General features: G+C 40.4%; 2 protein-coding genes across 6 annotated transcripts in view; both read right to left on the bottom strand.

Annotated features, from left to right (window-relative positions):
• The window catches only part of snap91a (synaptosome associated protein 91a), a 42,914-nt gene extending 39,847 nt beyond the window's left edge, over window positions 1-3,067 (bottom strand). The window contains exon 1 of one of the 2 annotated variants that reach the window (XR_009266351.1): window positions 2,211-3,067. Coding sequence is in view for 1 of the 2 variants with exons in the window: in XM_058746754.1 (XP_058602737.1) it covers window positions 2,211-2,340 (130 nt within the window). In the remaining variant the exon portion in view is untranslated. The remainder of the gene's footprint in view (window positions 1-2,210) is intronic. The other variant, XM_058746754.1, reaches the window with a different exon arrangement.
• A 641-nt stretch (window positions 3,068-3,708) lies between these two features.
• Window positions 3,709-25,913, bottom strand: dop1a (DOP1 leucine zipper like protein A). 4 transcript variants are annotated; one of them, XM_058746141.1, is made up of 38 exons: window positions 25,542-25,913; window positions 23,984-24,176; window positions 23,710-23,891; window positions 23,459-23,629; window positions 22,258-22,447; window positions 22,035-22,133; window positions 21,673-21,772; window positions 20,545-20,654; window positions 18,531-18,645; window positions 18,310-18,430; window positions 18,092-18,211; window positions 17,904-18,015; window positions 17,451-17,480; window positions 16,688-16,912; window positions 13,838-14,390; window positions 13,257-13,528; window positions 13,022-13,174; window positions 12,814-12,914; window positions 12,466-12,731; window positions 10,278-12,387; window positions 9,843-9,954; window positions 9,408-9,590; window positions 9,170-9,295; window positions 8,949-9,083; window positions 8,777-8,832; window positions 8,583-8,687; window positions 7,957-8,023; window positions 7,651-7,795; window positions 7,453-7,532; window positions 7,076-7,185; window positions 6,768-6,917; window positions 6,602-6,663; window positions 6,322-6,474; window positions 5,676-5,812; window positions 5,439-5,494; window positions 5,126-5,290; window positions 4,781-4,910; window positions 3,709-4,582 (listed from the first exon to the last, which is right to left on the bottom strand). In XM_058746141.1, exons 2-38 carry the CDS (start codon window positions 24,119-24,121, stop codon window positions 4,280-4,282), a joined length of 7,443 nt encoding a protein of 2,480 aa, XP_058602124.1. In that variant the 5' UTR covers window positions 24,122-24,176; window positions 25,542-25,913; the 3' UTR covers window positions 3,709-4,279. The 4 variants fall into 4 exon arrangements, with proteins under 4 accessions (XP_058602124.1, XP_058602126.1, XP_058602125.1 ...); XM_058746143.1 differs by having other exon boundaries at window positions 20,545-20,627; XM_058746142.1 differs by having other exon boundaries at window positions 25,711-25,913.
• Window positions 25,914-26,765: the final 852 nt, after the last annotated feature.

Here is a 26,765-nt window from a genome sequence, read left to right as displayed (position 1 = left end):
ACAGTCGGATGGATTCCTATTGAAATTACTGCATTTCGTTTGTGAAAATTCACCGAACAGCGGTATTGAGTAGAAGATGTCAGTTAATGTAATGATCTACACCTTTGGTTACTGCTAGGACCACCTGTGTGAACTTCACGTGTTTACTTCATATATCAACTAAAATCACTTAGCACCAGTTGGTAAGACATAATTGCAAAAATAGTTGACAAAAGTGAAGTTAGTTCTGAGAATAGCTCTAGCATCATTTGTTTGCAGATGCTAGTTGGTTTGACATTTCATTATCTAACGCAATAATACTAAGACATTTTAGTGTCAGTCACATACAGTTTCATTTCTACTGCTGCTTCTGGTGTCCCTTAATAAGGCAGACAGTTCCAAACACATACTTGATATAATGAAGCGTTCAGGCATGTTGAAATAAATATCTGTGCAGTTTCCCCTTTCACTCGACATAAAACTGAGACAAGAAACTGCTTAAACAGCCCAGGGAGAGTTTGGAAACCTCAGAAATGAGGTGAAACAAAAGTCTCTATGTGCACCAATTCAGCAGCACAATCTACCCAGTAGGTCTGGCCCTCCATGCCTGATTCCATTCAGGCAAAATGCAATGGAGCAAAATGCAAGTTAATTTCTTCATTTTTTATATAAATATTTGTATACATCAAAGTACTAAAGAACTGCATACAGTACTAAAAAATCAAGACTGAAATGAGTGTACATTACAAAATGGGAGGTTAACTAATGAGTCAGCACATTAAAGAGATTGCTGGCGCACTGCCTGAATGCTGAATGGTGCATACAAAATAATACGGAACGGTTTAAAACTATAAATAAACGGAATAAATATTCAGCACAGGAAGATCACATGGATGGAAACCAAAGAAAAAAAGCTTTCAACCATGTGATTTTGTCCTGATCCACTCCACGCAGTTTAATTGCTTATCTCTGGTTTAATTGAGGTGTTCTGATTACCCATGCTCCTCTGAGACAGATGTGGGTGTGTCACAGTGCTTAGGAGTTTGGGACACCTGCCACAAACCGAGACCTTTTGTTATGCTGATCAGGACTGTTTGAAAGCCATTGATTTAACACAATGCGCCATATTTCAAAGAGAAAGTGCTCAAATTTCAACATGAGCCCATTGTAAAAGCTTTGTACTGTTTACTTTAAATATCACACACTTTAACACACAATTATTTTGTCTGTTTTGTATCTAATTTCTACCAGCTCCTTTTACTACCAAAGGTCTGGGTAAATTAACGTTCATATTTGTCAATATTTTAGATTCTTTTACATGACACACAATAAGACTGAGTTTTACACTTACACATAGAATTTCAAAGGGGTCGAACGTCAGTATCAAATGCTCCACTTAATGTTCTTGGTGACATCTTCACCTTTGACCTGAATGGGGAATGTATAATTCATCAGGGGTGAATCTGAGAGGCAATGAAAGTGCACAGGGGCTGCCGAAACCATTCAAGGCCACCTGCTGCTGGAGGTTGATTACTTCAGCCTTTGACTGCACTTCCTATCATGCTATCAACAATGAGTACACTTACAGTAATCTTACAGTTAGGAGACAAAAGGTTCTAGAGTATATTGTTAGATCCCTTGGCATTCAAAGTACGCATTCCTCCAATATTGTACATGATGATAGATAGATAGATAGATAGATAGATAGATAGATAGATAGATGTAATATGTATATATCACTTACAGAATGTCAGAAAGAAAGATAGCTATAGATAGTCAGATAGATAGTCAGATAGATAGATAGATAGATAGATAGATAGATAGGCATAATTTGCAATATGCATATGAAAACACACTCATAGCAAATAAATGACTTGCCAAACAAATTACTTGGAAGAGTGAGATAAATAGTCTGTTTTCTTTCCAGGCCATACAGTGGACGGAAGCCATGTTCTCTGTTCATTCTGGTGTCTCTCTGCTTAGTGACAGACACACTGTGAAATGAGGGCCCATTAGTCACAGAGCAATTGCTTATCCCTATTCCACAATACTGACACCAAAACAGCACCATATGCCTTTCAAACCGATTCAGTGGTATCTGATGACCTTTGAGGAGCCATTGCATGAACATGATGGGCAGATAAACCAATAATATGTGTATAGGTGACCAGACCCCTAGTGTAGGTATATTTGATAGGCATCAACAAGGCAAATAAAGGTTTAGTACTTACATTCGAGATGTTTCTTTTTAGGTCCCATCACCTCATGTGTGGTCGCTTTACACACCGCACGAGCCACTTCGGATCCTGTGAGGCTGTACTGCGCCGCGGCGATGCGGTCCGTCAAAGTCTGACCCGACATCTTCCTTCGCTCGCGGATTCAAACGCCCTTATTCCCGTGTAAAGAGACGCGTCGAGTTGTTCCAAAGCGTCCACAAGGATGAGGCCCTTTAAAATGGATTCTCGAGCACAATTTGCGATATTAATATGATGCAACTGTTATCAAGACCAATCTGAGATGAAGTCTTTATCATGGATAATGAGCAACGGGCATATTTAAGGCAATACTAGAGCATACAGAGAGACACTCTGTGTTTACTACAATATAATAAATTTCAGGTCAACGCCTGCGCCGTGTATTCGCCTCGTGGGGATGCGGGAGCATATAAGAGATGCGTAACGAGTATTTCAACCGCAAATAGTAATTTATAAAGAGTAAACGGTGATCATTAAGGTTATAAAAGACAATTTTATCAAGTCTTAAAAGATATTCCTCGTTATTTGCGCGTCGTATTGGAAGAGGATGTCACGATGATGCTCAGCTCGGCCAGTCGTCCTTCTCTCCTCCTCCAGATCAAGGATTAATCTTCCTGACAAACCCCGCTGGATGTGCAGTCTCCCAAACCTTCAAACGGCTTGCGTTGTTCTCCTCATCTCTAAAACACGCTCTCCTTCCTTTTCCTTCACCCCGTGGCTATGTCCAGTTTCGGACAATTGCTGAACAAGGAGGATGCAACGCAGCGATAACGGGAAGCCGCGGTCCCTGCTGGACTCAATATTTATTTATTTGTGCTATCACTCCGCCCACACGCATGAGTCAGGTCACACGTCATTAAAAACCCAGATTGCGTTTTACTATCTGCGCCCAATGTAAATGTGCTATGGTGGGAATTTTGATTCATCTCGAATCTTTTCAGTCAGTTCACCCAAAAGATCCATTCACGGATTAGTCCAGTGGCTACTATCAGAGATTATGCATTTCCTTATCAAGTTTGTCATCTTCTGGGTGTGATTTCTATTAGGCTATATTAAACAACTACAAAATGTCATGAATAAATAAAATAAATTTAATATATAAATATTCAATTTATTTTGTGTCTCAATTTACACATTCATAATCCACCACCCCTTGCGAATTTGAGCAAATTATCCTTTTCGTTTGTTCAGTTCACACACAAACATTTCAGTTCATTCCAATCCTTTACAAACGAAATGTCCCATTCAGACTTGAACACCGACTCGATTAGCCGAATTCGTTCGAGTCTAATCACTGAAACACCGAAAGAATTCGAATCCTTTAATTCAATAATCGTTCTAGGCGAGTAGTTCACAAACTGACCCGGCACATTACAGCGTGGCTTGCTTAACGTAAGTATTCTGTAAGGTTTATTTCATTACATTTGTTCAATTAGATCACAGTTTAAAGAAGAAAAAACAGCTGTGGCGCACGTGAAACATTTCTGTTTTATTTCTTCTCTCCCACCTACTCTGATAAGCAACAATATTTTCATTATGGCTTTGATCATTTCAAAGCAACATGACTTTTAATTGTCCACATATATGTATATTTTTTTTCTTACACAAAAGGTTTTTGCTGACACCATTGAAAACTAATCCAAAAGGAAATAAACATTAGTGCAAGTTTGATTAGTTATGGACATGAGGTCTGCTACAAGCCTTTCTGTGGATGAGGGAGTTCAAAAATGTTTTAAATTCACATGATATGTCTCTTTATTAGGCAAGTCACCACAATATGGAATGGCACAGTATCATCATACTATCTTATAGGCTCAAACAAATGAAGAAATAATCACAACGGGCCATATTTACAAGTAAAAGACTTTAAATTAAATAGTATAGCTTTTGGGGAAAAATACATTAATTAGAAAAGCAAAAAAAAGCAAAAAAAAGAAATGTACAAACTTCTTTTTTTGTTGGTTTGTTCTCTTCCATTTTTAAAAGGTGAGGTGTTAGTGTTTTTGCCATAGCTCAATAGTTTTCACTTTTTTGTTCATGTCAGGTCACGTTTTGATGAGTCCCTCAAGAAAGTCCTTCTCAACCATTTCCTCAATGTTCTGTCTGGCCCGGCTCCAGAAGACTTTCTGGCTCTCCAGTTTGCCATCCTTGCCAGGGAACGGGCCATCTCTGGGAGTAGGGCTGTGATATGGTCCTGAGCGGCTGTTACCTTTACTGCTGAAGACCTGACTGAGAAGGTTGAAGAAAGGGAGGAGCTGCTCCATGCTGCGGATCACGTAAAGGGTGAGCAGGAGCTGTCCGGGCTCCCAGGACAGAGTGCGTGTGGAGCAGTCTTCCTCTGGATTTTTCTAGAGTTAATGGAGGTATTCCCATGAGAGTAATGAACATCCTAGGCTTAAAAGCATTAGCAAACCTACTGAATAATCTATAGGACCTATGCTAATGATGTGGAATGAATCTTTATTAAAATATTAAGGCTCCAATAGGACAGAATTGAATAGATTTCCATCGTTAAATGCAGGTCAAATGTTATATGGTAGTATTACCTTGGCCCTTTTTCTCAGCAGCTTGGCCAGTCTGACAACATAGGGCTTGAACTCTCTCTGATGGGTCCCCTGCCTGCGGACCTCCAGACCAGAGTCATCCGAGGCTTCAGGGACGAAAGCCCAGCGATACCTGTGGTATAGAGTATTATTATGTCTTTCACATGAAATATGCTCAATATTCGTAATAAATTTTATCCATGAAGAAAAACAGAGTGCTGGAACAGTCTAAACTGAGGTTTTTAAAGCTATTCAGCTATTCCATTACCTTACAACAAGAAACATTGCTGCCTTGTACTAAAATACATTTCAAACATTCAGTGTGTAAAAACATGCAAGGACACCCACATCTGGAACTGAGGCAGACTCTCAGAGGGCAGAGCGAGGGCCAGGTCCAGCAGCTTGCAGGCAGACAGGTAGAGGTTAAGCCAGCGCTGGCTGTTGTAGGAGGTAGAGAAGCCATTGCCCCCTGAGTATGTTGTCTCAAGCCCTGCAACCGAGGGACCTGAGGTCCTGGAGAGATGCCAGAAACCACATCAGAATTCAACACACAGAACCACCCATAATGTCTTAAAATGAACAAGATTCTACTTCTCAAACAAAAACGCAAAGATAAAACGCTAAAATGTGGAGGATTGCTACAGATTTAAATAATGAGTACCTGGTGATGTCTTCATCTGCAGTGAGTTCCTGTTCCATGAGTAAGAAAACCTGAACCTGAAGGAAGAAACAAACAAGCCTGCTTAATTGTGCTAAAAGAATGAGACAAAAAAGTCCACCAAATAACTATTTCTCTTTAGATTGTCCCCAGGAACTTCTGTTATTTCAGAATCAGAGCTTACAGCTTGCTTGTGATTATATGTAATATGTAAATGTGCAAGGTGTGCCATATCCTCACCAGCTCAGTGATCATAGTGGGCCAGAGTGAGGTCAGGTGCTGGGGGGACATGCGCAGTAGCAGCACTCTGAAGAAGAGGAAGACCTGAGCATGGAGGATGGGCACTTGAGGGAGTCGTAAGCTCTCCACAAGACGCTCTGAAAATCACATCGACATATTATTTACAGCTTATTTTTATGCTTTTACAGGGTACTAGTGCAACTGTAGGGTCTTCACACATCAAACCTTGGACAGGTAGAAATTGCCTGTGTCCAAAACTGCTGTCTATACACTTATAGTGCAGTGATTATGGGGGCAGCCAATTGTAGTAGTGTCCAAAACCATAGTGGACATTAACAAATGCACTTATTCAATCCCATAATGCACTGCAATAATAAGTGTACAACCAATGTGCACTCAACCTCCGCTTGAGAATACCTATACACTATGAGCGTCATGCTAAATTAATTCCCACATCTCATGCCGCAGCACTTTTAGTGAACAAAGTGCTCAAAGTGTCTAGGGATACAGCCCTAGAATTTTACAGTTAAGTCCGTATGATATCGGCCTTTGATTTTGTGGAAATAGCCATGTTAGTTTGAAGTCAAGTGAAAAAATAGCATAATAGTTTTCCCGAAAGCACATTGAAATCAATGGATGTGTGTACCTTGTATGTCTGGCAAGTATTTCTGGTACTGGTCCACCTCGCTGCTGTAGATGGTGAAGGCAAGTCGTTTGAGTAGCATGGCTCTCTGCTCAAGCTCTGCATCTCGATTGGTGAAAAGACTCAGAGAGCTGCTCTGAGCCACGGCAACTCGGGCTGCACATGTACAAAATGTTAGCAAGTTCCTCTCTACAACGCTCAAAAAACATCAACTCGATGATGGAAATAAAGCAATAAGATGGGCGCAGCTGGATAGCCCATTTAGTAGAAAGGGAAGACTCACTCATCAGGTCTCTGAAAGTGGTTTTGTCATGAGTCATCAGGTGGTCTATGATTGCTCTCCAGCTGAAAGAGGGAGATGTGGTCAACTAGAGGTCACATTGCCCTGTGAGTCGCAGTAAAACCACAGCGACAAGAAGAACGGACATGTTGTGCAGTACAGTACTCACTGGCTGACGCAAGAGGAGTCCATCTGGAAAAAGGTATGATCCATAAACAGGTCGAAGGCTTCTTTCTTCCAAGCTCTCCGGGTGTATTGATAACCACTGAGGCTGCTCAACAGCTGGATACATGCACGATAACTGGGGGCATTGTGAGCACTGGTGGAAAAGAGGACAGAGCAACAAGATCTTGATCCCTATAATATATTAGAATTACAAAATCCAAGACAATGAAGCAGCTTCAGCAACTCTGTGACCAATTAACTGTCAATTCCTCATCCTGTGTCTACAAGTTTTGGATTTTGAAGACTAAATACCTATGGTTGCGCAGATAGGGCACAACATAATGCATAAGGTTGACCAGCAGAGGAATCACTCTCTCCTTCTCATCACTGTAGAAGACCATATCTAATAGATGAGCCAAGACCTGCAAAGACACCCATGCATACATGAGCATATTAATGCAATCCACAGAAAGCCAAATTAACACAACAAAGCAAGAATACAAGACAAGTAGGGCAGGGCAGGGCAGAGCACGTCCTCTGGTGACCTGTGAATGTTCCTGGTGTGCTTGAAACCAATGCAACATTCCAGTTTCCCTACAAATGTCATCTGCTGCACCGACTGTGGTAGATTTGGATTTGCCGTGTGCTTAAAAGAGGAAATGAGCGTGGATTTAACATTCTGTGTTTACCTCAGCCAGCAATGTGAGGGCGTGAACGCTGTATACAGATGGAGTGAAGCTGGAGGCCTCCATCACTGTGAGCATTAGATCTGAAATGCACATAGTGTTAGTGAGAGACTCGCCATACACTCATGCAGATGTGCATGCTAACATGAGTCGACGTACATGGGATATGCCTTACATAAACACTGATACACAGTCACTGACCTTCTACATCGGCCTCCAGACTGGCCCCGTCCACCATGATCTGAGGGGAGGGTTTCACCTCCAGGTTTCGCCTCAACCATGTGGTCTGTTCTAAGGATGAGCCTGCAATCGTGCCAATAGCCTCTACGATCTTATGGGTCACATCCTGTGGAATCATGGTTTTATAATTTAATGTGAAAATTAAAAAAAAAAAAAAAAACGTGTAAGAGAAACAGCTGACACCATGTCAAACCATGTAAACCATATAAAAAAAAAAAACATTGTACTTTTAATGGAAGTAAGGGTGGAGAGTGTGGGAAATGTCACCTGTAGCTCTCGCTGGTCCTTCTTGCTCTCCAGGGTGGGGTTCTTTAGAATAAACTCATTCAATACACTAAAGAAAACATTAAAATTAATTTCTAATACTTACTGTAATCGTATATGTGTCTATTTACTGTTACTTTTTTAACATCAGCAGCAAATGCTATTTTTATGGCAAACTTAGTGTAAAAATTTATAAATAATAAAACAATAACCACAATAAAGCTTCAGTAAATAAATAAAATAATATACAATAATTTAACAATATTTTCTAACAACAATGTAACAGATAAAGATGTCCATTAATGAGGTTTCTGAATAAAATGTTGCTTAATATTATTTAAAAAGGGCATTCCAATAAAATGTGGTTTACAGTTAATGAAATCTTATTAAAAAAAAAAAAAAGACATACTGGTAATCTGTGATCTTTCAATAAATATGTGTGTAAACCTAAAGTGACCAAATCAACATCTTGTATACGTGTCTATTTTCAAAATGAAACCACTGGGTAAACATTACATTTATAACAGGGTTTACTTCATATAATTTGTTATTAGACACATTCAATCTCTTTCATTTGCCACCATTTATAAGTAAAACTTTCAAAATTAAAGTATGGCTGTGCTACTTACCCTAGTATAAGGAATTGTCCTGGAGCAGGCAGACTGAGCTGGACAGAGTCCTTTAGCAATGCCAAGAGTGATGGCCAGCTATCAACCAGACTAGACACTGGAATCCTAAAGGAGATGAGGCAAGAGCAGTGAGACTGACAGAGTAATTTAAACAATACATTTGGCATACACTGATATTAGTAGAGTTCACTTGCCTCTGCACATAGGCATAGAAAAACTGAAGCATGCAGACCTCCAGGGAAAGATGCTTCTGTAAAATGAAGAAAGGTGAAGGTGAGTCTTAAAGCCACCTTTAAAACCTACAGCAGTAACAGACAGTGACTGGAGAGGAATTACAAGAGTAGTCGGGTGTATATTTTACTATACCTTCTCTTTGGCGATGGCTGGGGGCTGCTTTAGAACTTCTTTCACTGTCTGTATCACCGTCTCAGTTCGCATGGCACTTACTGAGCGAACAAGTTCCACAAGGAGAAGCTGTTCCTCACTAGCTATGGGAATTACCTAAAACACAGGCACACAGATGAAATATGTTTGTTTTGTAGTGTCAAAGTACAAAACTAAACACTGACTTCTGGTGTAGCTCATACCTTGTTCCTGGATGAAGTTTTAGCCTGCTTCCTTTCATTCCACACATAGGCAATAGCGGCCATGAAGTGAGCCCCGTGATTCATTGAGATTGGACCCAGCAGCTCTAGAATTTGCTGCCTGAGATTCTGTGAACAACCCATGAAAACAATTCTAGTTAGCACAGCACATAGACTACAAGAAGCATTAAAGCACAGTCATCACATGTCTCAAGACACAAGTCCAGTCTCCTCATGGTACCTTTGTGGATCCTAGGTTGATATTGGAGGTGGAGCAGGCAGAAGCTGCAGCTGGCCTGTCAGAACTGTCAGCCAGAAAGAGAACACCCCACAGCAGGGTTACAGAGGACATAATTGTGTGCAAGATGGAGAGAATCCCCGCACGGGCCTCCGCAAGGTGCTTCTGATCTACATTTGCCTGCAGCTGAGGAATACATGCACATAAAGATTAAGAAAAACACTAATTCAAAACCCGCACCTAAGCAGTAAGCACAAATTAATACTGAAAAAAATCATGCACTCATTATATATATATATATATATATATATATATATATATACACACACATATACACACACACATACAGTATATAAAAGTATCATTCACTTATTTTTGTCCACTACATTCAGCAATTAGGAGCCATGAAACACAAACATGGCTAGCTAGCTCCCTCACCTGGTGATATTGTGATGTTGGGTCCAGCAAACAATAATGAATTATGGCTGTCATTCCTTCTAGTACAGTCAAAATCAGGTCAGGAGGGATACACAGTGCCATCCACTGGGGCCTAAAAATACACACAGCGTACACACAAACACACACTGGATTTCTCATCATAAACAAAGTATTACTTCAAAAGTGCATAGTATTTAATTTATAATCCCTAAAGTGCCTTTTAAAGCCTGCCATGACATTGTTAGGGCAGTAACTAAGAAACTGATGGTGAACAGTGCCCTCTTGTGGATGTAAATATACTACCACATGACTTCAAGTCAAAATAGCCAATTAGTTTGTGATTATACTCTTTATTGACAGTTTAAAGACTTAAATAATAACATGCTTTGCAATATGACTCTGTTTCTCTGCTACATAACTGAAGTGGACGAGTACCTGGTGTCCGTGAGGCCCGTCTCGTAACGGTATTGCTGGATAAGGTTGTCAAGGTTTTTGCACAGCTGAAGCGTAACAGATGCAACCACTCGCCGAAGGACTTTTCCCATGTATGGCAGAGAAGCTGTAATAAGGCCAATCCACTGTGGATGCATCTTGCAAGCATGATGCTGATGCAGGGCTCGGATCACAGCGCATAGAAACATGCCCTGAGCTGTGATGGGTTGCCCATGCAGGTACTGCAGGGAAGTCATCGGTTGTTGCGGGTTGACATGCTCTACCTCGCCTCCAATCAGCTCAAACCCAGCCCCGGGGCCATTAGGTCCTCCACTAGACACAGTCGACCCCGGACCTCCCTCACCACCCTCTTCCACTGGGATCATCACACGGTGCTCCAACACCACCAGACTCTGCAGCAGACGCAGGAGTTGTGACTGTATGGCGCTGCAGTTGTCCAACTGGTCCTCTGACAAATTGATGACACTGTCTTCTGAAAGGCCCTCCTCAACTGTAGCCACATTGGTGCCACGGACATGGTGTTCATGCCACTTCTGGACACTAAAGATGGTGGAAAGCAAACAGTGTAGCACTACCTTCTGCACCTTGCATTTGGACAGTACGTCGCAAATAAAGCTTGCAAAGCCCTTGGCTGAGCCCCCAGTGACTTTGACGAGCTCACTGAAGAGCAAAGTTAACACCTCCACGCTGGTCAGTTGCATGGCGTGGTTGCCTGCCAGGTCTGTTGATGTGGCGGCCACATGGGCCGAGTAATAGCTGCGCAGAAAATAGAGGCAAAGGGAGATGATGATCTCCAGGAACATGGCACTTCGGAAGGAGTGGGAGTGCGAGTCCTGTGGGATGGGGCAGTAGAAGTCTTTGCCCATGACAGAGACGCGATGGCGTGCTAGCAGGTTCTGCAGAAGAGAGAGCTGCGGCGTGTATGTGTTGTTTATGCTGGTGGTGGAAATGGCGCTCACAAATCCTGCTGGTGAAGCACGTAGCATAGCTGCAATGGCAGAGAGCGCATGCAGAGTTCGAGAGGAGTCATAAAGCTGAAGGTACAGCAGCACATGCTGGTATAGGGGATGGATGTTAAAACGAGGAGGTGACCCAGAGGTGCGAGATCCTCCCGCCCCACCAGCAGCCCCACCAGTGGGTGAGCCTATGTCACTCTCAATCTCTGACACCTCCCCTTCCCCACAGCTGTACCAGTTTTCCAGGTCAAGACTGTCACCGAAGAAGATGTTGGGTGGCCGGCTCTTCTCGGCCTGGTTGGTCTTGCGTCTCTCATCATCTTTCCTCTTGACCTTTTTGATTTTGGGCTTGGCTCCTGGGGATTTGTCAACCAGACGCTCCATAATCTTGCCCTTTAGGCTGAGCTGAGTGCTGCTGTGGCTGCGCTTGCGGTGGGGGTCATCAACCTGGAGACTCTGCTCAGTGGCAGCACTGCCAACACCATCGGGCAGTGTAATGATCGAAGGGGAGGAGCTATGGCGAGCAATGCCTTCCCGATGTTCCTCTTCCACTGAAGCATCGATTGAAGCCATAGCCAGGAACTCCAAGGTTCCCCCTGCAACCAGTTCTGGGAGCGTTCTAGGTTGGGTGTTGGAGAAGGGGGCAAGGGTGATGCATGGGCCATTAGACATATCGTTGGATGAGTTGGAACTGTCAGAGTCTGTCTGAGGCCAGCCATCAGGAGATGGTGTCTCAAAGGACTCTTTCTCCACCATTTGCACCACCCTGTCCACTATATCAAAAAGCACAGCAGACACTGCTTTGTGCAAGGACTCTTCCTCTAATGAAACAGACTGACAAAGTACAGGATCAGATATATTAATAGTGCTACCACCTCCCTCCAGTTCATCAAAGCTGCCATTGTCTACAGTGGATGACTGAGAGCCACTCGAATCTGAGCTCTGGGGCTCCCCCTGCTGATCAGGAGGTTGATATTCACCACAGAGCTGAAGGTTCTCACTGCTGAGGCTCAAGAGAGAAAGACTGTCACTCAAAGGGTTAACCGTGAGACTAAAGGGTTCCATATCATCCAATGGGAGACATCTGCTACACGCTTGGACACCCCTGTGGCCATCCCCTGATATCTGGTTATAATCTGCGGAGGAGACAAATGCATGGTAAAAAAAAATGTAAAAAAAAAAATCTATTTAAATTGCTAGAAAAACCCTCTTACTTTCAGTACAGCCCATATCCCTCATGTAAATAGGTTCAGAGGACTCTTGTTCCAGGGGGTTGGGAAAGACCTGGGTCCAGTGACGCTGTGCTTGAACCCGTTGTATGGATACACGGTGGGTTTTAGGGTGCAGCAGCAGAAGCAGTAGAGGTTCTAGAACACGAGCTATGTCATGTCTCTGCAAAACCTGGTTCAGCCAGGCCCTGCCTACAGCACTTGCAGAGCCATCCCAATAACTGAGGCTGTCTAACATGATAAACAGAGACCTACAAGAGGAACAGAACGGTGAGGTGACTGAAAAATTGTTTTTGTATATTTAGACTTCATCTACCATAAAGGTGCTGTTACCTGTCAAAGGTCCGATTGAAAGGGGAGGACTTGGTGATATTCAAGTCTCTGGTTAGGTGCCAAAGAACTGAGAATTTTACATGAGCCTCCAGACGTATTCTCTAAAATAAAATTTGGTAATAGATGTGAAAACAAATCTGGGCATGTACAGTTGTGCAACTCTATGCCAATTTTAGTGGGATGTCTATGAGGTGCATGTATGACTGACCCTGTCCCGATGCATGAGCTGCTGGCTAATGACATCTTCACAAATGCTGGGTGAGGGAGCCAAATTGTGAAGCTGGTAAAAGAGTTCCACACTGCGCTTGTGATGCTGGGGGGTCTCCTCTCCCAACTGATCCCATAAAATAAGAGCTACACTCTACAAGACAGAAGTGAAAACGTGATCAAGATAGAAGAAGAGACTACAAAAGAATGCAATTGAGGAAGGAAATAATGCACACCTTGAAGAAATTAGTTTTCTCTGCAATGTACTTCAAGATACCCGGTGTGAGTGGTGGTCGAATCACCACTGCAACACGCCCCTGGCTCGGACTCATTGGCTGGTCCGAGTCTGGACTTGCCACACGCTCAGCTGTCACCATAGCTACAGACTGTGTGAGTCCGACAAGGTCCATTACAAGTGAGATAGCCACTGCTTGAATACTGAAATCAGCTGCTGAACAGCACGCATCCATCAGGGTCTGAAGCCACAATGCAGGCTGAACACTTTCACCTGTCAGGCAAGCATTGGAACAAAACAAATATGCTACATAAAAGGATTTTGAGTGTGAAACAAACCCTGTATTTATATAAATTATATTCATTAACTGCCCCAGAATCCCTTTGCATTTAATAAAGGTATAATCCATGTGAAAAAAAACATAGATTTTAAAATTATGTATGTAAGGAATGTATACTGAAGTGGTAACCAACACTTTATTCCTGAGTTATGTTTCAGGAAGGCAGTCAAGCAAAACAATGTCCTGGTCACACCCTGGTAAAGAGTTAAAGTTACGAAATGGCAATAGAAGGTCATTTTTACCTGCCTGCTCCTCTCTAGTGGGTGATGACTTTAGGTTTCCCTCAGCAATATAGACTGGAAAACTAGAGCACTCCAGGAAGAGCTGGCAGGCGGCAGTGAATGCAGCCAGACACTCCATCTGCTCAGAAGACATCTGCTCCTCAACCCCACTTGTGCATCTTTTATCAGCCACCACAGGTAGAGTGTCCATTTCTGCACTGCAGCTCTTTCCTGCCTCTGTCTGACCATCTGGGGTAATGTAAAGCCTCACTAAGCAAGAAAGAAACTGCTGGAAATGCTCAAGGCAGCACTGCATCACTGGCTTGTCCTGGGGTTTGATGTGGGCTGAACTACTGAGCCCAGATTTGGGTTTAGGTTTGGGTTGGACAGGTACTTCTTCAGGGCTGGATGCATCATCTTCAGGATGTTGCATGTTATCAGGTTGCTCCCCACGTTCTGCCTGGTACTGGATGAAGTCAGTAAATCCACTTTCTGACAACCGGCTGCTAGAAGCATTCTCGCCATCATCAAATACATCAGTGCTCCCAGAGACTTCAAGGGTGACTGGTAGAGTCTGAGAAATATAGGGAATGAAAAAGTTTATATTCATTACTCTCCAGCAAGACGCCACAGTGCAAAACTGAAACAGTTTCACAGTCAAGGTAGTTTCATTAAGTCAAATGAAATATATTGGATTAATTTATGTATTTTTAGGTGTGGTACTTTTAGTTAGCTTGCAGACAACTTTATCCTTCACTGTTTGCACAGTAAAAGCAAAAACTTTGCAAAACTAAAAACATTTTTGGCCTTTTTCATGCTTTTAACGGACAATACAGTAGAGAATGACTGGAGAGCATGGGGTGGAGAGTTGGAAACAGGATTGGCAAAGGACCACGAGTCGGAACTCGAACTCGGGTCACCAGAGGCACTATATGTCAGTGCGCTAACCACTAGGCTATCAATGCAGAAGAAAACTAACATTTTTAAATTTAACCCTTTAAAGTATTGTGTTAGATCTCAGACAGTGTTTTTCCATAGCTTATCCATTTTTTTTTATTATGGTGAGCTCCGTGCAGTGTTTTTTTGTTTTTTAAACACAAGTATCCGTCTTGAGTAGACATTTGGTCAAGTAAAAATCAAAGCAGTTTTGCAAATTCCTATTTTCATCATGTCGAAAATATTATATTATTATATACTCATAGAGACAGCATATACGGCTACAACGATTTCTATGCTTGTCAAATCAGAGGCTATTTTTCCCCCCAGAACACATCTCTTGCAGTTCTACACTTTTACATGATGGCCCTTCCCATCACAATGTGGGCTCGCTATAAAACATTCAGACATCCACAACTAAGTGGTTCCAATCACAGAACCGTGTAGCAGCACAGAGCCAGACTCAGGTGGCAAACAGTGTGGTGCATGAGCCCCAGAGGAGGAAAAGGCAGGAGCTTGAGAGGTTGAAGGCCATTTTCACCTGAGTGGAAATGACAGACTCTTGGGCCTCAGAGGCTAGACTTGGCTCCCACTAGAGAGGGGAACTCAGCTGTGCATGAACGTCTCATCCCTATTCCCTTGCTTTCTCTCCCTGCATGCTGGCACCATCGAGGGAGTCTGGCATAATTTCGATAAAGCTTCACTTAAGATGGAGACACATAGTCCTAGTAAGGTAGCAAACAGGTCATGGCGCACACACACCCTAACAAACTTATGTCATGAGGGAGGACCATCCTGGCTATTGGCCCCATAGCAGGGAGTCAGTGGAAGACACACACCATCAGGCAAAAGGATGGTTGTTTCCAGGCCAGTGCTTGTATAGCAAACAGGCCATATTGGCTTGTCTTTAACAGACTAATGCTGTAGAGACCATTTTCAAAGACTTTAAAACAATTAGAGACATTCTAAGTTGACAGAGTACTGTTGATATTGGCAGTTAGATAAAGTACTGAGTGATGTATAAAGTCAGAGAAGAAAAGAATACATTTCAGCACTGAACTCTGAACATTTAAGTCAAGCTACTGTTTAATCTACACTACATATTCCCTGTGAGCAAAGCCTAAACAAATTGTACATGAAGCACAGGGCAGAGATGAGAGTGAAAGTTTTATGTTTCAGTCTAGCATCACACTCTGTCTGTGCACTGCTGCCAATGTATTTCCCTAGTTGGGTTTGAATAAAAGCTTCTCAAAGCGACTAAAATTCAAATAGGATTCTATTACTTTCTTTTGATTTATTTCTTTAGTTATGAAGGGAAGCGTAAATAGCTGACATTTACATGTTAAAAATACTAATAAATAACTCTGAATATTCATTACTAATTAAACGTTCACTGAAATCTCACAATTCTCACAATAAAAGTTTATAGAAATGACAGAAATAAAGGAGGTCCATCGTCCTGTTACCTGCAGGTTTGATTACTGGACAGAGATATTTTTTTAAAATATACATCACAGCAACTGCATTTACAAAGCAACTTTGTTTATCATTACTTTTAAAGATAGTTTTATTTTATTATTTTATTTTTGTTTAGTTTAGTTTGTATTTTTCAGGCCTGTGAAGCAAAATTTTCCCATATATATTTCTAGGTTTTCCATGACCGTAGGAACCCTGATAAATACTGGATACAGATTTATGAAAATTATTTTTAAGATAACACTCAAAAAATTCTAGATGATTATGAAATATGTTAGAGCTGCTAGAAACTAGAAAAAAATTACATTCCATTGAAACTTTTATGTCTTTTCCAGGTTTGTCCCAAGCTTTTCCATGACTGTGTAAACCCTGCATATAGTATGCTTTTATAATGTACATATGTGGCTTGGGGTATGTATTCACTGAACATGTTTTAATAATTTGATTGTCTGCCCTCACCCTTTTCTCATCTTTGTCTCTAGCGGATGCGGCAGATGATGGACCAGAGGGCAGCGCAAGGGGTGACACCAGAGGGGGCTGGACTTTGCTGAGGATCTTCGAGCAGAGGCGCAGACAGTGGGTGAGCTCTCTGAGGCCCAGGGCTTGCAGGTGTGTGGTAAGAGCAGAAACCATCCGAAGCAGCAACTGAGGTAGGTGCTCTGTCTGGATCTCAATGTACGTCTCCTAGGCAGACGAAAAGACAGGGGTGAGGTTCAGTTCTTCGTTAATATCAAGGCAGCTGGAGGCCCATTCCTGCATTACAGTCAGTACTATACATTACGAGTAATGGTTAACAAAACTGCAAAACAGAACAATTCAGGCTTAATGTGTGGAGTAAAAAAGGAGTAACAAGCTTTTTAATTGGTGAGCACATGCAAGTTTATGGTTCTACCTTCCACAACATCCATAGATAATCATGAGCAATGTTTTTGAGGTAATCATATGTCATAACATTTTAGATATAATTTAATATAACAGCACAGAAACATCTTAATTTTTGCATCACTCCGCTCATCTGTTTTCATGGCATTTCAGATCAGAGTATGTGATAGTGTGAAGCTGAAGTGGCATTTATTTTTGTCAAGAGTGAGATGCAGGGAGAAAAAAATGGAAAACCTGAAGTGATTACAGACACTTTATTATGGATGTTTCTGGGAAGGTAGCCAAACAATTAGAGTGAATTCAAGGTGAGGTAAGGAGGCAAGTAAGAGCAGTACCGTACCTGGCAGATAACCCTCATGCTTCTAGTAGGCTTCGAGGGAAGAAAAAGAGAGCAGAGATTTTCAGACAGACAGAAGCGAGCAGAGCAGAGGCCAGAAAACACACTTCAGAAACCCTGATTGGTTCATTCACAACCAGTGTTAGAGAAACTAAGACCAAGATGATCTCTGAAACTTTCACAAGGACACATAAACATTTGTACACATGTAGAAAATGTCTAAGCTATGAGGCTAAGACAATCCAAGTGTCACTAAAACGTAGTTTAGTTGCCTATATCTAACATAAAGAAACATGAATGGAGATTAGACCATCTAAATCTCAGCATGTTTACATGAATTACTGTTTCTAGCTATCAAAAAGTCACTTTTTTAAAAGTAGAAAATGGATAACAGGAATAATAAAGCAGTAATCTTAACATTTCAATTGCTAAATTCTAAGTGCAAAGTTAACCAACCAAAGATACAATGTCCAACAAGAAGTCCACCAGCTCACAGAACTCAACCAATGAGCGTGCTGACGTCTCAGAGCTCATAGTCTTTCCAGGGTTATGACTACTCTGAGTCCACCTACAAAAAGAGAAAGAGGTTAAGTAAGAATAGAACAAAAATACATTATATTTGTCTCCCATTATCCCACACACACCTGCAGCACTCCTCAAACCAGCATGCAATATAGTCCCACATGTAGTAGGGCTCAAAGGAGTTAAACAAAAGGTTGGCGGTTTTAATGAGCTCTGCTGTTTTCTTGTTCTCTCTGAGTTTGCTGAAAAACAACACCACAAAAGATAAATTTACACTGAAAATATTGCAATACAACTGTATAATTGTAAAAACTACTAGTGAGATAAAAGCAGTGCAGACCTGCTAAGCTGAGTTTGGTCTTTGCTGAAAGGGTTTTGGTTCTGAAGGTCCAATTCAGCACGGCACTGAGTGTGCAGGGTGCGAAACACTTCGATCAGAACATCCTCTAAGATTGCTGGGCCTAAATAAAATAGACAAAAAGGCATCAAGGCAATTGCAAGCCCTCTTTCTGTGAGTCGAAGCATTTGTCTACCATAGACATCATGTAGTAATGGCTGTACCCAGCTCAGGCTTGTCTAGAAGGCTGATGAGAATGCGAAACGGCTTTAAGTCGTGCATCAGGATGCTCTCCTCCTCCCCTCCTCTAGCCTTCCCCTGCAAGATCCCCACCATGGCCTACAAACACACAGATAGACAAATTTAGGCATGCACTGACAAATGAAATCCTGGCCAGCAACAATAATAATTATGTACAGTGTGAAAAACAAATCTTTGCTAAAGATTAATTTTAACAGTGTTAGTAAGTAAATTATTATAGTTCTTAAAGTTGAAATGAAACAGAAGTAGCTACAGTATATATAAATTAAATATATACATGGGTGAATCATTCACAATCTACAGTGGTGGCCAAAATTATTAGAACACTAGTATTTTCACCAGCTAATGACACGAATGGAATGACATGAAGAAACAGAACAAACTGAGACAGACTAAATCCAGAAGAACTGTGGCAACATCTACAAGATGCTAAAAGAAACCTACCTGCAAAGCTACCTGAAAAACTATGCGCAAGTGCACCTAAGCTGCTTTAAATGCAAAGAATGTTCACACCAAACATTGATTTAATTTAGTTAACAGAAGTTAATTGAGAGCAAGCTGAAGAGGTGGTCTCGGTCCGATTACAAACAAACTCTGGTACGGCTGAATGGATGAACCAATGAATTGATGACCTTAGCACACGTGTTGTTTTGTTTACAATTTCTGGTTCACTTTTAAAAAGAGCAGTGTGAAAGCATTGTATTTGGTAAAATCAACATTGTATTTGGTCCGGACCAAAGCAAGTGAACTAGCGGACTTTCCTGGTGTGAATACACCCTAAAACTTTTAACAGTACTGTAGCTTTGCAGGTAGGTTTCGTGAAGCATCTTGGAGACGTTGCCACAGTTCTTCTGGATTTAGTCTGTCTCAGTTTGTTCTGTGTCATTCCAGACAGACTGGATGATGATCAGATCAGATCTCTGTGTGGAGCACTGGCTGTTGTCAGACTCCTTACGCAAACAAAAATCTCACTGGATTATTACAATTAATGGCAAAATGAATGTTTGGAAATGTAAACTGATATTTCCTACTGACACACTACAGAAAAAGATAGAAATAACTGACTTTAAACCGTTTTTAGTTGGCGAAAATACTAGTGTTATAATCATTTTTGCTACCATTGTATAACAAGATCTATAACATGCATTTAAAAAAATAGGGTGACTTTTCATTTCATGCCAACTTTAAAAATTAACTTCAAGTGAGCGTTAGATGACAACAAATGTAATCTAAATGTAACAGAAGTACCCAAGATAGATTCCTCTGCAGTACCCCTGAGAAAAAAGTTCTCTCCATTATACTGTGAATGCCTGTGCAAGTGTGTGCATTTCAGCTCTTTAGGGATTCCACACTTGGTCTAACGCATGGCTGCACAGACAGAGGAACAGACGGTCCCTGCAATAACCTACTTCCCAAACAAGCGAGATCCAACAAGTGGCCCAAACCAGATGGCAGGCAATCAAACAATTCCCCCTCCAATAAAACAAGAGAGGAAAATGCCAAAAACAAAACTCCCCCTGCTGAAGCCCCAAACTCAACCCCAGGGGTAGCAGGACGGTTTAAACGCATGGCACTGAACAGCTCTGTCTGTGCCTGCACTGGGACCAGTGTCTCACTGCAAGCTAAACCATGCATGTAGACCACATGGAGAGAAGTGAAGACTCACAGAGTGGCTTATTGACAAAATGTGTGCATGCACCTGTGTGCCGCTGCAGACATAACAAAAACGGTTTGATCTTACAACAAAAGGAAACTCAAACAAAAAAAATTACTTTTGAAGTTTCTTCACTGCTTTTGATTTCTCTGTGTCTGGAAATATTTGTTTAGAGTACTTTGAACACCAGGGAGCCACATCAATCCTTCTCAGTTTGAGACATAAAATTTGGATTGCACCCCTAATGCTACGTTCAAAAAATGGGTGAAACTCTCACTGTTTGTACTTTATACTCTGCTTTGAATTCCTAGGTTTTACCTTACCTGAACAAGCATGTCCTTGGAGTAAGTGTTAAAGTAGTGTGTGACGTGCTCTTCTGGATTACTGAGTCGGGTGCTGCGAGGGCCTGCTTTCACACCATTGTTATCAAAGCCTGAAAACACCACCAAGCACACAATTTGTACATTGACATGAGTTCAATTTTTGTAACCATTTTTGTTGACTTACAGAGATACAAGGAAATAAATGAGGACGTGTTTATGAAAATTTGATAACAGGCTACTTGTAAACATATAAACTTACCGCAATATTCATCCACAGCATATTGATAGCAAGTAAGAGACAAAATAAGGTCAACCAAAAAAAAAAACTTCAGCAAATTTTAGTTGTTTCTATCAAGTTGACAAATTAAGTATGGCATGCACTGCAACTAGTTAGTTGTAATTGTTCATTAACTGTGTCTTTAATAAGCAAATATTTTCATAATTGCTACTGTGCGAGTTTTCCAAAGAAATTTGTTTATTTTTAGTGCTAATGGACATTCCCATTCAAAAGTTTGGGGTCAGTAAGATCATTTTTAAAGAAATTAATATTTTTATTCAGCAAAGATGCATTAAATTGATAAAACGTTAAAAACATTTACAACATAACAAAAGATTTCTATTTCAAATAAATGCATTTCTTTTGAACATTCGATTCATCAAAAAGTCCTGAAAAAAAATATCAAGCCGCCCAACAGTTTTTAACATTGATAATAATAAGAAATGTGACTTGAGCACAAAATCAGCATATTAGAATGATTTCTTAAGCCTCGTGTGGCACTGAAGACTGAAGTAATGACTGCTTAAAAATTATTCGCGATCACAGGAATAATTTAAATTTTTAAATATATTAAAATATTATATAAAAGAGTTATTTGTTATAATACTTCAAATATTATTCTTTCATTGAAATTTTGATCAAATAAAAGCATACTTAGTGAGCATAAGAGACTTCTTTCAAAAGCAGAAAAAAATATCTTATGGACCACAACTTTTGAATGGTAGTGTATCTGCTTGGATATATGCAAACACAAGCAAAACATGGCTAAGGAATGCCATATCATTGAAAGCTGGGACAAAAATAAAAAGGATGGATGCATGCAGTTTGTGTGTGAAGCATCAATATCTCACCCAGCAGCCAAGCATACAGTCTACGGTTCAGAGACATGTCTCTTCTTAGAACAACATGAAGTGCTGCAGACAGAATTCTGATCATGTCTGGACAAGAAGCCTAAAATGAACCACACAGTTACAGTGTAATGTTAGTGTTTCATTTCTATGTCAAACACTTTAAACTAACGTTTCTATTTTGTGACTAGCAGTGAATAACTCATAATTAAAACCAAATCTACAAATATCTGTTTTAAAGGTGGACAGGCAACTCTGCCACCTGAGAAGCAACAAAGATGGATCTCGGCTAGAACTTTAGGAAATGTTCCTAGCATTGGGACAAATAAAGGTGAAAGAAGTCTTAAATAAATCAGTATTGTTACCTGACTCATGTGGAAGGGAAAGCAGAACAGGATAAGATCCAGGGTGCTCCTCTGCACTAGCACACTAGAATCCTGTACGGATGTGCTGACTGCTTCCACCTGATAAAAACAATGATATGAACATGAAAAAAACTCAGTGGCGGCCAATTGAACAATTTCTATATTTTGAATCATTCATTATTAAAGGCCGTTTTGCTTGCATTATGTCTATTGATCAGTATACCATCAGTTCGATGTCACTGCCAATGATGTACAGCTGGTCCTCCATGGATAGTTTTCTGTTAAGGTGCAGTAAGACGAAGGACACTCCAGGCAAGCGCACAGCAGGGCTGGTTAGGATGCTGCCCCACAGGGCACTGTAGAAGGCCGGCTGCTCCACAGCTGCTGCTACCTTTTCTAGCAGGGTATTGGTCCTTTAGACAACAGATGAAATAAGATTGAAGATTAGAGATGCACAATACATCAAGAAACATATCAGTTGTCAGTTGATATTGGAAATTGTTTTTGTTTATCTGTATTGGTCGATTCAGGATATATTTTGGCCAGTATTAGATATTTCATTGCACATGCTCATTTGCCCAATTAATATAGATTTCAATCATTTAACATTTATTTGTTTTTTGTTTTTTTAAAGAATATTTGAAATGATTAGAATATACACTACTGTTCAAAGGTTTGGGGTCAGTAAGAATTTGTTTTTTGAATTAAATTGTTTTATTCAGCAATGATGCATTACATTTATCCAATGTGACAATAAACACTGTGGAAAAAAAACTTCTTTTGAACTTCTATTCATCAAAGAAATAAAGAAAAAAAAATTCTTACAAATACAAAAATATTACACAGCACAACTCTCTTTAACATTGATAATAAGAATAAATGTTTCTTGGGCACCAAATCAGCATATTAAAATGATTTCTGAAGAATCACATGACACTGAAGTCTGGAGTAATAACGGCTGCTAAAAATTCAGCTTTGCTGTAACAAGAATAAATTACATTATAAAATATATTAAGACTAGTGCTGTCAAACGATTAATCGCATCCAAAATAAAAGTTTTTGTTCACATAATGTGTGTGTGTGTGTGTGTATATACTGTGTATATTTATTATGTATATATTCATGAAAAATATGTTATGTATTATATATAATAAATATACACAGTACACATACATATATTATGTAAACAAAAACTTTTATTTTGGATGTGATTAATTACGATTAATCGTTTGACAGCACTAATTAAAACAGAAAACAGCTATTTTAAACTGTATTATAACTGTAAATATTTTACTATATTACTGTTTTTACTGTATTTTTGTTCAAATAAATGCAGCCTTGAAGAGAACAGAAGATTTAAAAGAAGCATAATAAATAATACATTTTAAACTAGTACATTGTAGTTTAAAAATCTTTTATTTTACCTGTCATAATACTCTGAGCCCTCCTCCAGACCAGGCAATACACCGGTCAGGAGTCCCTGCAGGCCTGGTTTAAGAGTCTTTCCCAAGGGCAGGTAGTAGGTCTCATATAACCCAAGTAATACTGGCTTTACAGACATAGCAGCATTGGATAGTAAAGGGAAGAGGCCAGAACTGAGGAGGGAGGGTGAAAAGGAACATATTAGGCACTATAAGTCACTGTAGCAGAAAAATCAATCTTGGACAATCTCTACCTATAAAGGAAAAGATCCTTCGCCAGGCGCTTTGGTCCAATGATCTTGAAGATGATTTCATAGGTCTCCAGGGCCTTGCGGTGAACCCCGCTGGGCAGCGCCGGGTGAAGGCATTGAGCCAAACGCTTTCCAATTGTCAATTTCTTAGGCACAACCTGATACTTGCCATTGTTTTGCAAGACCTGTCCACACAATACAGAAAAATAAGATTAATAAAGCAAGTGACACATTTGGAGGAGCTTCTAAATGTGGTCAAGGGGGTGTAGAAAAAGACCTTGTTGAGCTTCCCAAGTGCTGAGATCAGATCGGCCCATTCGCTTGAGTACTCAAAGTTTTTAAGGGCCTTATCTACTGCTGCCACATAGTTTCTGTATTTCGAGTCACCAAGGAGTTCCAACTCCTCTGCATTCATCGTCCTACACAATGGGACTAAAAGCCAATTCCAAGGTCACGTACGAACATCACACCTTCAGTGTAAAGGAACAGAGAAAAAAAAATGCACAAAGGTTAAACTCAATCAAAAGGAGTGTACTCAATGAGTAATACTGCAGTGTAGATCACATGCTCGATAATGTAAAACAAGAGCTCACACCCAGATACCAGCATACTCAAGATTAAAAGAATAGTTCACCCAAAAATTAACATTGTCATCATTTACTCATGATGTTTCAAACCTATGTGAGTTTCAAAAGCAGTTATTTTGAATAATGATGGAAACCAATTGACGATCATCATTGACTTCAATAGTATTTTGGAAGTAAGTGGTTACCATCTTTCTTTATCTTCCTTTCTGCTCAACAGAAGTTGTTTCATACAGGTTTGGAACAACTTGAGGGTGAGTAACTGATGTCAGAATTTTCATTTTTGGGTGAACTATCCTTTTAAGCTTCAAGCGGCCCTTTAGTGTTCAGAAGAACTCACTGTCACTGGTGGAGACGCTGTGAGACGCTGTTGAATTATTAACAGGTGTGACTCAGTTGCAGGTGAGCTACTTTAAAGCTACAAAGGGCAAAGAATAACAACAACAATAAAGCACTGACTAGGGAAAAAAGAAATACTTCCGTATTTTACTGCACTGTAGTCTGCCGTTGTTATTTCCCATGTTATTCTTTCAAAAAACTACAATGAAAACAATGCATTAAATTGACAGTTCATCCCAAAACCATCACGTCCTCACCCTCGTATTGTTCCAAACAATAGGAATAGCAATCTCAGTCATTATTCAGTCATTTTCTACACTATAGAAATCAAGGCTATCGTTCTGCTTAAAATCTCCTTTTGTGCTCTACTGAAGAAAAATTCATACCGGTTTAGAAATCATGAGGGTGTGTGAATGATAACAGAATTTCTATTTGAGGACGAACTGTCCCTTTAAGATGCACCATAACAGCCCACAGGTTTTACTATAGCCAAAACCAATCAAGATTGTAAACACGTTAATCTGAAGCCTTTTTTTTCCCCCATCTTCCACATTTTTTCAACTGAATTGAACTAAATTCAAAAATCCAACAAATTGTACATGGTATGGACGCATTTGGCAGGATGGTTGTCATTTCCCATTATCAGCTGATAGGGAACAAGGGACCATTATGTGATGAGAAGGCCCCTATGAGGTCCTACAAAACGATTTGCCAGTGTGACAATGACGAATGAGTGGTTCATGGTAAACAAATCTCCAAATCTTTCCACTCGGCACGACATCTCCCACACACGGACAGAATAACCAACCAAACACGATCAATTGTCATAAACACACGCTAACTGCTAAGCTACTGTAGGCTCGCTATAGAGTAACGTTAGCGGATCCTCTCCAGTGAGCTGCTGCTGCTTACCGTTGTCAGTCGGACGGCGATTTTTTAGAGAAGGTCTGAGCTGTGAGGGGCTGGATGTTTTTGTTTATATTGTGGGCAGATGAATGTATGGATGGATGGGTGAATGGTTGAATGGATAGGTTGTGAACGATGTACGGTCAGATGCGACGTCGGTGGTGGGTATACTGACAGCAAGAAACGCTTTCCCGGATGCCGCTGGCGAGATCACATATCTGCTTTTAGTAAAGCCATTTGTTATACAGCAGCGTTAATGTTGACATCAGTCCAGGTAGCACTGACACTCTGCGGATGAAACCATTTTTGATGAAAGTCTTTGACAGGTGAAACGCTTCGTTCTACGCATGCGCCAGCAGTTCCTGGTTAAACAAAAAAATACGTCACTCTTTCATAATAAAAGTTCCCGTGTTGCTCTGGAGTCACTTTGTACGCAAACCCCGGAAATCTATTGTTTTTACTGTCGATTTTCGATTCATGAGTAAAATAAGATCTGTAGTTAACATTACTGAAAGAGTTTCACGTTTTCTTCTACATATTACAATGCATTCATACAGCAAACGTGCATTTTGAATACACGGTGTTTTTAAATGTGGACTACAAACTGAAGAGTTTGTAATATCTACTACTAACGTTACTTTTAGCTCAAAAGAATCTCACTATTCAGGCTGTATTAAGTGGTTTGAATTCAATTGAAATTATTGAAAGGTTGTTACGTCTGCGTCATGGAAACCAGCTAATGTAGCTATGCTGCCAGATGATGGTGCTGTGGAAAACTAAACAGAAACCACTGCATTCGACGTTGCGCACTTTAATTTCCAAAGCGATGTTAAGCGAATTTTATTAAAATACGTTATTTACAAAACATTTGCTTGAATAACCACAGCCTAAGAGTCAGGGATTAATTGAATTTGCTGTAGGGATTACTTAATATTGCCCCCGGATTATTTATATATAATTGTGTATTCTTTACAGTAGTTATAACTTTATTATTTAACCTTTTGTCCTGTTGCTATCAGGGTAAATCAAATACGGCAGGCTAAACACAGAATGTAAACAACAGAGAAATTATAATCACTGGCATTTGTAATTTACAATAGTTTAGTTACATTGGTTGCCATTGCGAACTAGTACAAAACGTTCATGACACAAACCAGTTTCCCTGCGGCCTGAATTTTGTTTGTAATAAGCTTGGCTTCAAACGAGTAAGGTTTTTTAATCATGCTCTCT

This window comes from Onychostoma macrolepis, chromosome 16 (assembly GCF_012432095.1).
Source record: "Onychostoma macrolepis isolate SWU-2019 chromosome 16, ASM1243209v1, whole genome shotgun sequence".
Taxonomy (NCBI): domain Eukaryota; kingdom Metazoa; phylum Chordata; class Actinopteri; order Cypriniformes; family Cyprinidae; genus Onychostoma; species Onychostoma macrolepis.
Note: the sequence above shows the minus strand (reverse complement) of the source record. Positions and strands in the feature narration are given on the sequence as shown.